At 34.3% G+C, this 14,858-nt stretch overlaps 2 protein-coding genes and 1 pseudogene across 2 annotated transcripts; all 3 read right to left on the minus strand.

The window, feature by feature from the left end:
• Positions 1–1,132: 1,132 nt before the first annotated feature.
• Positions 1,133–3,811, minus strand: LOC132642204 (amino acid permease 6-like; annotated as a pseudogene).
• A 1,801-nt stretch (positions 3,812–5,612) lies between these two features.
• LOC132640183 (histone H4-like) lies at positions 5,613–6,130 on the minus strand. The gene has a single exon (XM_060356664.1). It carries the CDS (start codon positions 6,066–6,068, stop codon positions 5,757–5,759), a length of 312 nt encoding a protein of 103 aa, XP_060212647.1. The 5' UTR covers positions 6,069–6,130; the 3' UTR covers positions 5,613–5,756.
• Positions 6,131–9,966: 3,836 nt separating this feature from the next.
• LOC132640182 (histone H4-like) lies at positions 9,967–10,499 on the minus strand. Its single transcript, XM_060356663.1, has one exon. It carries the CDS (start codon positions 10,431–10,433, stop codon positions 10,122–10,124), a length of 312 nt encoding a protein of 103 aa, XP_060212646.1. The 5' UTR covers positions 10,434–10,499; the 3' UTR covers positions 9,967–10,121.
• Positions 10,500–14,858: the final 4,359 nt, after the last annotated feature.

The raw sequence follows: 14,858 nt of genomic DNA on the forward strand, positions 1-14,858 counted from the left end.
GAAAAAAAAAAAAAAAAAAAGGAAACTGAACTTCCTAAAACCATTATATGCAAACATATCCACAAATCCTGAATTCACAACTCCAAAAGGAATGAAACAAAAGTTTACACATTGATACAACATATACCCCTTAAAATCAGCTCGCGGTATTAATTCCTTAGTCTACTAGCATATTATGAAAACAAAGAAGAAAATAGGATGACAAATGCACAGGGGGAACAATTTAAGTTAAAAACTCCTTGCAGGTCATCCTATGACTTTATTTCCAGGAGTTTCTGGCGGAGTTCCATACTTTGGTTCTTATAAGCAACAGACTTACAAATTTGGTAGAAATTGATCCGCATGCATCTCTCCTGAAGCTGCATTTCCTTATTCTGCTTTATAATAATAATGAAAAGAAACTCAATTATCGCCTTTATGTCATCCACAAGTTGAAGTCCTTGCACATGCTCGATTTCAGGAAAGTGAAACAGAAGGTCGGTTCGTTGCTTCCTTCTATATAGTTATTTGAAATAATGCACTCACTCTTCAATTTCTGATTGTGGTTCTAGGTAAGTCAAAACTAACCTACTAGAGTATTATTATTTTGACTGAAACACCAAGGACTGAATTCAAATATCTATAATCCCCTGTGGTACACAATAATTTGGAGTAAAGAATAAACAAACATTCATGGCCCATAAACAGTAAGACAGAAGCAAATAGAGTGAGGAAATTATAGATTGTTAAATGAAAATTTTACTGGCTTAACATCCCCGTTCCAAATGCAGTGCACTACCAAAAATCCAATTACAGCTGTAACAATATATAACAATGCTGGCTGGAACATAAAAGGAGTAAACGAAGTGCCAAGTCAGAAACAAGAAGGTTGAAACAAACAAGCTTACTGTTTCGTGCTCTCACAAAACTTATATTACTCGTGAAAATAAACTGATCAGTCAATTGAACTAGTAAGGGATCTCAATGAATCTAATTCTGCATCTGTGCTATTTGACAGTTAAGACACCCTTTGAAGACCCACTACATAAAGGATATCTAAAACTGCTCTCTTATAATAGAAATCCAAATGATGGATAAAGAAACGAAACAAACAAAATACAAATCAGATTCGTGCTCAAACTTTCAGGTTTCAATACTAAATAGATGGGAACATAATATTGCAAGGACTATCTTCTAGCCATGCAACTTCGATCTTCTAAATTTTGTTCATCGAAGGCAGAAGCAGATTATCAACAATATTCATTCATATGCCACTAAAGCTGTATATTCAGTCAATTCTCAGGAATCCCGATAAGTCTGCTCAACAACATTTAAAAACTAGAGTCTAAATACTCAAAGGAAAGCATAAAATACAACCAATCAGCTTGGGTTACACTTCTTGTTGAAAACATTACATATTTGATTTGAACAGCTCTAAGAACTTATTGTTGTGTTGAGAAAGGCTTGTAATGCTTGACATCAGTGGCAAGACCCTTGATAGATCCAGCAGCTGCAACAAGTGATACGATGAGGCAAGTCCAGCTCAGTATTTTCAGCCATAGCCATTTGAAAGAATACTTCGGTATCTTTCTCTGGGCAATGTGCATCTCTATTGGGAAGTAGACAGTTAATGGATAGAACGATGCTGCCCCGATTAAACCCAAGAAGTCATTGAAGAAGGGGAATATCATGGCAACCACGGTTGTAACTACAACATATGTTGTTCTCCACACCAACCTGAACAAGTTGACGTTGCAAGCGCCACAGCATGGAACTTGCACAACATGTTCAGAGTTGATGAATTTGTTGTCTGGCCATCGCTGGCTGCATCGAGCCTCCACAAATCCATATAAAGGTTGGCAGAAAACCTGGTAAGCTCCGATAAGGTGGATGGCAATGCAGACGTTGGCGAAGTCAATAAGCCAAAAGGGTTCATAGAAACCAAAACCAGTGAGGAAATTTCCTGGAGCTTTGTTTCCAAAGGCTGCATAGCCAATGGTACCACATATTATATAGAACAAGGTTGTGGTGGAAACTCCAGCTAGTGATGCTCTCTTCATTACCTTGCTTTCTAGTGGTGATGATCTAAGTGTATCCTGTATTTCAATGAGAACGGTGGAATAAGCATAGGCAAATGCAATATCTCCAATGGCTTGGAAGCTTTTCCATACTTTCTCTGATTCAGATACATCCACCCCAACTACCACCCCTGTTAGGCTTGTCTTTACATGGTGCCCCACACCCACAACTTTCGCTATGGAGAGACCAAGACCAATAGAAGCGTAAGCAAAAGACATAACAGCAGCAAGAATTGAAAGCCATGACAACTTGTGGAAGTTTGGTATTTGGCTAAGAATTATTTGAATCACTGCAAATATGATCATGTATTGATAGTTGTCAATTGAGCAGCTAGCTTCGTGGCCATTTTTGTGAAAACAGTTTGACCTCTTTACCGCCACCATACTTATAGATGCTGTTATTGTGTATCCAATGGCAACTCCGACGACGTTAGCATATTGTGCAATTCCACAGAGTGTCACCTTCACACCTCCTAAGTGAGATCGGACAACGTCCATGTAAGTATAGTTTCTCTCGCCAGAAACAGGCCCCGGAGAGCGGTAACAATCAGCAAGAAGTGTAGAAGTGAAGTGATGAACGAAAAAGCAAAGAGAACAACAGGACCAACCACCCATCCTAATTGAGCTATTGCCCATGCTAGAGATAGCACTCCAGAACCAATCACAGCAGTAATAATATGTGCACTCGCAGTCAATAAAGTCCCTGTTCTTTTTTCCCGTCCATCATCATCGAAGTTTTCTTTAACGTCTCCATTTTCGAGCTCTGTTGGCACGTACATGGTGTTCTTTTGAAACTCAGGCGTCATATTCAAAGTGTTCTTCCAAGTTTGTGTCTGGTAACAAGAGTCTTAAATCCAGAATTTCTTACACTATGAAGTCTTGGTTTGGTGTAGTACATTATAATACTTGCCATGGAACCCTTTATATAACATCAGCTATAAAACTTTTTCCTATTTGGTTAAGGATTAGAATTACTTGTAACATCACCTATAAACCTTTTTCTATTTGATTAAGGATTAGAATTACTTGGGATAGAAGTTTAATTCCAAAAATAAACTTCATGGTCTTTTCCTAAGGAAAATAGCAAATCCCAATCCTGGTAGGAAAATAATTTGAATCATAAGTCCAAGAAACTTTTCCAATCCAGATTAATAGCACAACTAAACAAACTTCCAAGGTTCCTACGTCCAAATTATATTACAGTTTCAAGTTAAATTTCAAAGCTTTTCCAAATTCAACGGATTATAGTAATAATCAGGGCCGGCTAGAGGGTAAGGCCTATAAGGCCATTGCTTTAGGCCCCCATAATTGGGACCCCATATAAGTTTTTTTTTTTTTTTAAAGTATAGTGTATAAACTATGAAATATTTACTCCCTCCATTCCAAAATAATTGGTATTTTCACTTCTCAAAGAGTCAATTTGATTCAAATTCAAAGCTAAATTAGATTTGATTAATTCAATATATTAAAAGTTAGATATTCAAAAGTTATACGAAAAAGTATTGTAAGTAGTAATTTTTCTAAAAATACATCTTAAAAATATTGATCAAAATGTATACAATTTGACTCTTTAGAAACGAAATATGACAAGTATGTTGGGATGAAACAAGTATAAAAAGGAAACTTTTTGAAATTATGATCGATATTAGTGTTGAAATAAAAAACTAGGTAATACGAATAACTCATATAGATCCTTACATTACCTTTGAATATAGATCTTTTTGGGTCATCTACGTTTGTCATTGAAATAAGTGACAAAATAAATTAAGGCCTCATATTGCAGTTTGGCTTTAGGCCACCAAATTGCTTGAGCCGCCCCTACCTGGCTTTGTTTGCAAGGACGGAACCTTCCCAAGTCTAGCATTCTTCTGAAATAATATTGAAAACTTCAGCTGTATATGTTCGTCTGAAAGAAGATAATTTCATAACAAAGTTTACTAGCACAATTTGCATGTCAAAGATACTTGACAGGAAGCCTGACAAGAAAATCAAACTGTAAGATAGTGGAAGAGCTTCCTACTGCAACATGAACAGGCCCTCAAACGTACGCCCTCCAGTTTGAATGTGCACAAGTAGTCACCTCAACTTGTATAAAGTTGAACACGTGAACACAAATGCTAACATGGCACATAAATTTTGGATATGTCTAGATGATCAATTTGTAAGTTGGAGAGTTCAACTTACAAAGTAGAGACAAGTTGAGATGTCCGCTTGTGTAAACATCAACAAATAAACTTGATTTCCAAAATAACAGCTTACAGCCATATAGCAACACCATAAAGCTTCTAATAACAGAATAGAAAAACATTTACAACTAGAAGGTTTCCACATAATTTCTTACAAGGTCTTGAACTTTGAGTTTACACTCTTCATACTCCTATAATTTATGCAATCATTACTGATTAAGTCATTAATACATTTAACACGTTGATGAATTAGGTCTACAATTTTAAGCTTATTTGCTGTAGTGCTAGTGACTAATCTGAAGTCCATATACGACACGGCCAATTGGTAAAAAACCATTTTAAATCACAAATTATAAAGAGGTTTCAAATAGCAATCACAACTAAAACCCAGAATTATATCTGAAAAATACCAATGAACAAGTGTAAATAGGAAATTAGCTCTTAAAATAACAAAGCACAATCAATTGACCAATTCAAAAGAAGTAAAAAATACATAAATTATATCTGAAATACTAATGAGATCAATTCCATTAAAACAAATTCATCCATTACAATGACCTCATAATCTTCATCTACAGATAAATATAAGTAAATACCAACTAGATTCAAATCACCAGAATAAACACATTTCAGTAACCCAATAATAACGGGTCTTGCCTCGTCTCTTCAGAGCATAAACAACATCCATTACAGTAGATAAACAACAGATTTATATATTTTCTTTAACAAACAAATAACCAAATATATCTGGAAGTAAAGCTCTTTAAGACACAAGCAATTGAATAAATCATCGAAGATACACAGAAGAATTATATCTGAAATACTAATGAGATCCATTTCATTAAAGACAAATTCATCAATTACAATGACCTCATAATCTTCGTCTACTAATACTATAATTAAAACACCACCAAGATACCAATCCCCTTAACAAAACCCTATTTCATTAACTAATGAGTGGGATTTCACTAGGTTGTTATTGTTGTAATGAGATACTAATGAGATTCATTCCATTAACACAATCTCATCAATTACAATGACCTCATACTCTTAACCTATTAAAAACACAAGCTAGAGGAAGTGAACTCTCCTTCTATCCCAATTTATATGATACAATTCAAATTTCAAGAGTCAAATAAGAAAAAAAAATTACCACGACTTACTCATATGTTATTTAAATATTTTAAATTATTAATTATTATGACTCATAATAGTACTTTTAATGTAATTTCTCAATAAATAAATCATTTTTCAAAATAACTTATTGTATATCCAAAATGACAATCTAAAGAAATTTGACTTTCAAAATCTGAATCGTATATCATAAATTAGGACATAAGATGTAGAAGATAAACAGAAGAATTACATCTGATATACTAATGAGATCCATTTCATTAAACACAAATCCACCAATTACAATGATCTCACAATCTTCACCTACATAATATTATAAGCAAAACACCATCTCGATTCATTGACCCAACAATAGAAACAACTTAGAAACACAGCAAAATTAACCGCCAAACCCATAAAGTGTCCTTCCCTGTCTCTTCAAGGAATAAACAACATCCATAGCAGTAACAGTCTTTCTCCTAGCATGCTCAGTGTACGTAACAGCATCACGTATCACATTCTCCAAGAATATCTTCAACACGCCACGTGTCTCCTCATATATCAACCCACTTATTCTCTTAACTCCACCTCTTCTCGCTAATCTCCTTATTGCTGGCTTAGTTATTCCTTGAATGTTATCCCTGAGAACTTTACGGTGTCGTTTTGCTCCTCCTTTTCCTAAACCTTTGCCTCCCTTACCACGTCCAGACATTTTTTTGATGAATTGATTTGAGAAAGATTGAGTTCCTAGGATTTGAAGTGATGGTGAAAGGAAATGTGGAGGGGTGGGAGTTTATATAATGGAAAATTTGGAGGGGCTTTTGAATTTTAGGGTGGATGATTTTGGCGGTTGATTGAATTTTATGAAATTTTAATGGACGGTTTCAGATTGCGATCTGTGTGCATTGTTTTAGCTCATTGTGGACCGTCGATCAATTAGCAATCGGCTGATAATGTTGTTTGTGTATTCTAAGCGGATTGATGACGTGGCAATTATTTTTAATACTCCGCTGTTTGCTGGTTGTCACATGTAACCATCAGCTAAAATATTGTGCTTCCCGCCTATTTGTGCTAGATGTAATTACTACTGTACTATTTAATTCGTGAAATATGCAGTATATGGAGTAGTATTCAACAACAAAAAACATTATGCTCGGAGAATACTCTTTCCGTCCCATAATAAGTGTTATCTTAATCAAAAACACGCATATTAAGAAATCAATAATGTAATGTGAAGTTAACTAAAATACCCTTATATAATAAAAATAAATTACCTTTTTCTCTTGATTAGAACATGCACAAGTAGTAATCCTTTTGACATTGAAAATCCAACAATATCAAGTTATTATGTGACTTTTTCAATCATCATTTAGATGTTACTTTAACTTGCTATTTTTTGTCTAAGGATAGAGTTGGAAAAAACTAGTCAATTTATGTCTTGGTTTCCTAAGATGACACTTATTATGGGACAAATTTTTTTGTCTAAGGTGACACTTGGACGGAGAGTATTAAACAGCTTTTTAAGAAGGTGGTACTTTTTTTAGCTGTGGTTCGATATTAATTTTTAGAATTTCAAATGTTGAATCAATCCTTAGTAGTATTAGTTTTTAATGTACAAAACATGATGCGAGTAATACATTTGGTTTGTTTAGCAACATTCGTATCAAGTTTTCCATTCAATTAGTAGGGGAATTATATTCTTAACCAAAATATCATAAATTGAAAACCGAAAGATCTTCTATTAACCATTCGACAATCTCCAAGTCCATGAAGTCAAGGGCAAAGCTAGGGGAGCGAAAGGGTTCATCTAAATTCTCTTTGCGGAATATCATATTATATATATAAGGTCAAGAAAAAACTATATTGTATACACGCATAGTAGATGCTGAACATCCTAAATGAAAATCATGTCTCCACTACTGATGGAGTGCTATGTACACTCAATTTTTTTTCTCAAAAAGAATAATATTGTAACGAACTAAAAATCAAGAAAGGTACTAATTAGAACTTGTGTTAGTGGAGTTGATACTGAGATATGCCACTAGAAATCATGGAGAACAAGAAGAAACACTGATCACTTATAATGAGGATTACATTTCTTAAAGTGTTATTCTGTTAGAAAATATCCTGCTAGGATATGAGAAATCAAAAACCCATTTACTTCCCAATCTATCCAATTTGATACTTGTACTAATACTTACTACTAAACTTGCTGTATAAAAATCTAATAACTCATGGTATCCCAGATGACACTCTTGGTGAAAGGCGATTCGTGAATCATGACTGTAAAGTTTGAACTGTTGACATGTCTAATTAAATATCGAAAGCTTCAAGGTTATGTTCATTTGATCATAATACAACAATTTTTGTGACATTCTATATCACCCGCTACTTCTGAGCATGGTCTAATAGGACTTGCATATTCTTTTAGAAAAAGGTCTTTTGGTCACACTATTTTAGCCACAATGGCCCAAATGGGATAAATTCATATGATTATTTAGGTCAATTTAATAATTTATGCTTACTTAATGTCATTTCTATTTTTTCTTCTCAAGGTTTATCTTAATTTAAAATTGTATAATAGAGGTTATGGTGATTTTTACATAAGTGTGGCCAAATTTGGGTCAAATTGATGTGGCAATTTAGCAATTCCCATTCTTTTACCACCATCAGAACCTAAATTACATTGGCCACCTTGTACTTAAGAAGCATTTGCATTTTATAGATTCAGGAAAACCGATGTGACCAACTTTAGACGTTATAATTTAATAAAAAATCTTTACCAAGAGGGGACTGGTAGGGACATTTAAGGAGCCTTCACTTTCTCTCAATCGAATAGACGGCAAATGTAACAATAACATACGCTGCAGAAAACGCTGTTTAAGCACCACAAGAACAATGTTATGGTCATTTTCCGAAATCCATCAAGATTACTAGGTCTTCTATCGTATGAAATATATGCATCCCTGTAAACATAGCAAGGAAGATGATTTCATAACAAAGTTTACTAGCACAATTTTGCATGTCAAAGATACTTGTAGGGCTGAACACAAAAAATTGAACCAAATCGTAAAAAAAAATCGACATTTATTTGGTTTGGTTTTTAAATTTAAAAACCGACTATATTTGGTTTGGTTTTGGTTTCAAGTATAAAAAAACCGAACCAAACCGACTTTATATATACATATTTTAAAAATTATATTTGTATATATATGTGTGCGTATTTTAATTTTTTTTATGGAAAAATTACAATTTATATTATGTTTTTATACTCTTCGACCATGCTTTTGAAAAAAATTACTTTGGCATATTTCCATGTTTATAGCAAGCTCTGACAAGGAGTATTATATCTATGGACCAATGAGTCACTAGTACTATTAGCTGCTTTGGCATGTTTCCATAGTAAAGATGTGGCAAGTTTTTATTTTTACAAAAGTAATAACTAGTAAAGATGTGGCAAGCTTTTGTGGCAATATTCAGTTTTCTATTTCAGATGAGTTTAGTTTCAAATAGTGACTACACTGTATTTTAACAGATAAAAACCAACAAAAACCGATATAGTTTGGTTTGATAATTTGAATAATCAACTTAATTGGTTTGATTATTTTTTAAATAAAAACCGATCCAAACCGAACCGTGAACACCCTAAATACTTGATAGGAAGCTTGGAAGAAATCAAACTAAAGAGCACATAGAAAACTTCTGCTTCTACTCAATGTTTGTTTCTGTCACTTATAGCACAAATTTACTGACAACAAAACTACTCTTTCCCTCTTACCAGTAATCTATGCGATTTACAACAACAAGAAAAAAAACTTATTTACAATCCCAAAAAAGTGAATGCTCAAACTTGTATATCTGTACACATCAATAAATTAATTTTACTTCCACAAAACAGCTCTCAACCACACAGCAAACACCAAACATTAGTGGAGCTTCTAATAAAAGTGCAATTTATTCCAAGTAGGTTTCCACATAATTCTAACAAGCTCTTGCACATGAAATGGAAGGATGAATTTATCTTCATAGTCAAAATTATAATCCGTGTAGGCAATTACAGATCTTAAGCATAAATTGCTTTAACACGTTGAAATTGGCTATTTTATTTTAAACTCCTTTACTATATGTTTGTGACTTGTTAGAAGTTAATATGTATAAAAAGGCCAAATGGAAAAGAAACAAGTTTGAATCACAAAATATATCTTAAATAGATCACAACCAGAATATATCTGGAAAAAAAAAATACAAACAATTGAACAATTCATAGACAAAAAACAGAAGAACCGTGTCCAAAATACTAATGAGATCTATTTAATTAAACACAAATTCATCAATTACAATGACCTCATAATCTTCATCTACTAATACTATAATTAAAACACCACCTAGATCCCAATCCCCTTAACATAACCCAATTTCATTAACCCAACAAAAAACAATTAAAAAAAAAATCAACCACCAAACCCATAAACGGTCCTACCTTGTCTCTTCAATGCATAAACAACAAAATTATATCAAAAACACCAAATATATCCTGAAGTAAGCTCTTAACATAGCAAAAAACAATTCATAATTGAACAATTCATATAAGATAAACAGAAGAATTAATATCTGAAGTACTAATGAGATCCATTTCATTAACAAAAAACTACTCAAGTTACAAGAGTTAATCTACTGATACTATAATTAAAACACCACCTAGACTCCACTTCCCTTAATAAACCCATTTCATTAACCCAAAAGTAAACAAGTAACTATATTTCAATCAACCACCAAATCCGTAAAGGGTCCTGCCTTGTCTCTTCAAGGAATAAACAACATCCATAGCAGTAACAGTCTTTCTCCTAGCATGCTCAGTGTACGTAACAGCATCACGTATCACATTCTCCAAGAATATCTTCAGCACGCCACGTGTCTCCTCATATATCAACCCACTTATCCTCTTCACTCCACCTCTTCTCGCTAATCTCCTTATTGCTGGCTTAGTTATTCCCTGAATGTTATCCCTGAGAACTTTACGGTGTCGTTTTGCTCCTCCCTTTCCTAAACCCTTTCCTCCCTTCCCACGGCCAGACATTTTTGATAGGCAGAATTGAAATGAGAAGAGTGAATATTTGTTTTGATTTGTGATGGAAATGAAATGGGGACTGGGTTAGTTTTTTATAAGGGGTCGAATTTGGGGATTTGGGGTTTTTTGGCGGTAGGATTTGAATTTTTGTTTCGAGAAATTTGGGGATGAAATTTTTGCTTTGCTGGGAGCCGTTTGATGAAGTGCCTATCTACGGTGGAAATTAACTGTTGCTTTAAACGTGGATCGATGCGTAGACAGAAGCACGCGGATAGGTGACGTGGATTGTGGAAGCATTGAGTTCCAACTTAAGAACCTAATGGGATTATTTCTTTCGAGTTTCGACTAAAAACAAAAACAAAAAACCATAATTTTTATTTCATTATTTGTGCTCCTATTCAGAAATTACAAAATTCAGATTAATTCTCTTTTAAGGCGAGATTTAAATGTTCTAATTCTAAAGCAAAATATAAATATATAGAATTTAGCTCCTAAATAATTCGCAACACTATTATAGCGGTTAAGGCGTGATTTTATAGTAATTTGGTTGAGGTGAAATGGTGATTGAAGAAAGTGGTACAAATAAACATGTGAGAGAGGCAGTTTGAATTGGGCGATTTGATATTGAGTATTGTGTGTTTTTTTTTTGTGAGTGTTGTGGGGGTGGGGTGAGGCGGGGAGGGGGGAGAGTGATTGAGGTTATAACGCTCCTAAAAATAATTGCTAAACTTAATACTTTAAAATGTGCTAACGAATATATAATTATCGTCTTACGTGGTAAGGATAATCACATTTGAGGAAAACATTATATGAGCATGGTATAACCTATATTGTAATGTTTGAGCAAGCTAACATGTGACCCATCTTTAAAATATCACAACTCCTAATATATAAGGAATTTGTCTATGTTGTGTTGCATTGCTGATAAATATGAATTTACATATGTAAATTAAAGTGGTTGAGTGTCGTGGGATGAACAACGACACTTTTAGCTATTTTATAACGACTTTGAAATATGCCGGGCTTTACGCTAACTTACTGTTACACCTCATAAATTTTCGAGTCATTTGTGTCATAAGTAAACTAACGTAAGTCCGGAGAGGCCATGGAACCCCTATAAGGTTAAGAAAGACTTTTAACAAAATTAAGCATGTACCATAACGTTTTAGGGTTAAACGAATCAAAATGTGTTATAACCCGTACTTTCGGGGTTAAACTAGGAGTGCTTAATATGCTAAGGAGGTTGCGTTTTAAGGTACTTAAATCATATACTATTCGTATGTTAAGTTTTGAAGTCAAGAAAGTTGTAAAATAAAAGTCGGCGAAAAGCATTGCAAGTCACGTTCATAAATTTTGCTGAAATTTGGGTCTAATGTCATTGTGCTTTTCTCCCAATATACTTGGAGTTACGAGAGTTCCAAACACCAAATTGAAGGGCGACGAGTCTAATTTCCAACGCATTAAACCGTTCATCGATGCGACATCGGAGTAGAGAGATATTCGCATTTTTGTGAAACTGCAATGGCAGCCCCTTTTGGGACCCACTATGCCAATGGCCGACCTTTGAGGGTAGAATGTTGATTTTAAGTCATTTTAGCCTCAAATCAGTCCCTATACTTCCTAAACAATCTCCTAAAGGTTCTATAAGGGTTTCAAGGGTTGCCAAAAAGATTACACCATAATTCCACATCAAAGTTGAAGTAAAAAAAGGATATGCTCTCTTATGGTATTGTAATGGTATCAAGGCATCAAGGGTGATTGAGAGCTTAAATAAGCTTAGGATTCGAGATGTAGTTGATGTATAAGGTGAGTATATTATCTTCTTGGTTGTGCTTAAGGTTATTTTGGTGTTGGTTATGTTGTTTGAGTAAAGAATTGCAACTCAACACTTGGAAATGGTATGAAGTGTTGTTGTTCTTGTTGGACTGTGTTGGAAGCTATATTTATGAATAGTTGTGGTTGGAAAATGAAGAGAACAACTTGAATATGGCATGCTTGATATTGTTATGTACGTCTAGGTATTTATGAAGGGGATTGATGGAAAAAATATGTATAAACTTAGAGTAGAAAGTAAAGATTAAGGTGCGGTGCATATGGGCTTTTTTGAAAGGATTTATGAACTAGTTTTGGTCTGATTTAATTGTGGTGACTTATATATATTATTGTTGATGTTGTTCTGATTGTTCTTATGATAGATAGAGTTGGAGAAGTCAATGATATAGGGGAGATGCTGCCCAAATTTGCTTAGACGAGTTACTAACGTAATCTCTATTTGGTATTAATCATGAGCCTCATTGTGCTATTGTAAATTGAATTGTTTTGTGGGCTGCTTAAGAGGTATTGAGGATTCAAGGAGATTAAGGTATGTAATGGCTATCCTTTATTTTCTTGGCGTGATCTGTAGATAATAAGCGTTTATCGAATCCTAAAGAAAGAGAACTATTGTTTAGAGCTGTCATAGAGGTGTAACACTTCTAGATGTGATATTGTATCTTCCGAGGGATTCCTATCCGCTCCTTAGTCCATTGTTAGTAGAAGAGTTACTAAGAGACATGTTGACGTCTTCATAAATGTCAGTTTACACATGATATATATATATATATATATATATATACACACACACATTTTCTTTAGCCTGGCCACTTGGTCAGCTGGCCACGGGTCAGTGAGATAGACATGCCTGGCCTCCGGGTCAGTGAAACATATTGGCTGGCCTGATGGTCAGTAATATTACACACACACACACACACACACATATATATATATATATATATATATATATATATATATATATATATATATATATATATATTACAGTTGTCTGGCCACTTAGTCAGTGAGATATATGATATTATTATATTGCATTTCATATGAGTCAGATCAGGTGAGATGTTCGGGGCATTCTTTAGCCTCCAGATTGTTATGTTTTCGGTTCAGTCTCAGTTTCATTTATCTATTGCCTTACATACTCAATACATTATTTCTTACTAACATCCCTTTTGCTAGGGTGCTGCATTCATCCCTGCAAGTACAAATAGGCAGACGGTCAAACATCCACAGTAGACAGGATCTAGTATCAGCTAATTAGTGAACTCCCTTTGTTCGGAGTTGCCAAGTCTTTTGGTGTCTTTCTTTGTATTTACAGTCTTGATGGGTAGGCTAGGGCCCTGTCCTGACCATGTTATACTTATGTTTTCCTTAGAGGCTTGCATACGAGTCATGTATATAGTATGTCAGTGTTGCAACCTTGCCGTCCTTATGTATGCCTATTTTGATATGGTGGATTGAGTAAGGTTATAGCAGCCTCGACGGCTTGCTCAGTTGTATATATATGTTTGGGGTGTGTGCGCCCAGTTCAGACGAGATAGCCAATGTTTAAGTATATCCAGATTGTGGCCTTACCGGTTTGTTGGTATTGTCTGTGTGCAGGTAGGCCCTATTGGCATAAGTTGAGGGTTACCCTCCAGAGTCACAGATTCAGAGTGCTTCGCTCGGCCCGAATGTGGCATTAGGTACCTGGTCACGCCTCTCTAGATTTGGGGTGTGACACTTACAAGCTTTCAAATTACTCCACACTTTTGAACTACGTATCAAAAGAGATTTTATGAACATGCATGACAAGTTTACATGATTTGCTTTGTGGTTTGACTTAAAATGATGAAATCACACTAAAAGGCTGAGTCTTGAACTTTATAAAATGTTTATAACTCATATGCAACCATTGTGTTAATTGTGTGACATGTCATATTAGTTAAGTATCTTTTCTGTATTTGTTGATTGTGAAATTCATGGAATGCTTTCAAATGATGAAACAATGATTCTTCATCTCTTGATTTTTATTAAAGAAATGAAGGAGCCTTTACTATTATTTTAGATAAATATATATTAAATTTAATTAAAATATCAAGACTCTGAAATAAAACACATTTGTGAAGTAATTTATAGTTGGCCTAATTGGTTGGGAGAATGGGCAATCTCATGAGTTATTACTCCAGTGTATTGCCTTTGCCTAACTGGTCTGGAGGATTGCTAGTTTCGTGAGTTTTACTTTGGCGTATTGCCTATTGTTTGAGGAGGCACGACGATCGTCAAGGATGACCTCATGATGTATTATGAGGAAAAAATGATACGTTAATATTGGGGTATTGAACTACATTTTCATTTTGCGTTATGGCATTTTCCCTCTATAAACACAGGCTCACGTATTGGGTATGTGGCATTGCTAGGAGCTAGACATTTTCATTAGATATTAAACTTGTTTCGTGATGAATAAAGGCAAATCTAGTTCATTTATACAATCACGAAAGTAAATTTGATCTCAATTATTGCCGGAGAACACAAGTATGAACCATTATGATAGTATATTAGTCTTTATTACAGTAAAATTTTTTAGTTTACATACAAAACATCACACAAAAATTCAAATAGTTAAAC

This window comes from Lycium barbarum, chromosome 5, assembly GCF_019175385.1.
Source record: "Lycium barbarum isolate Lr01 chromosome 5, ASM1917538v2, whole genome shotgun sequence".
In the NCBI taxonomy this organism is placed as follows: domain Eukaryota; kingdom Viridiplantae; phylum Streptophyta; class Magnoliopsida; order Solanales; family Solanaceae; genus Lycium; species Lycium barbarum.

What these genes read in the sequence shown, in the direction of transcription:
- LOC132640183 (XM_060356664.1), bottom strand. Translation starts at nt 6,068, where the DNA reads ATGTCTGGACGTGGTAAGGGAGGCAAAGGTTTAGGAAAAGGAGGAGCA.
- LOC132640182 (XM_060356663.1), bottom strand. Translation starts at nt 10,433, where the DNA reads ATGTCTGGCCGTGGGAAGGGAGGAAAGGGTTTAGGAAAGGGAGGAGCA.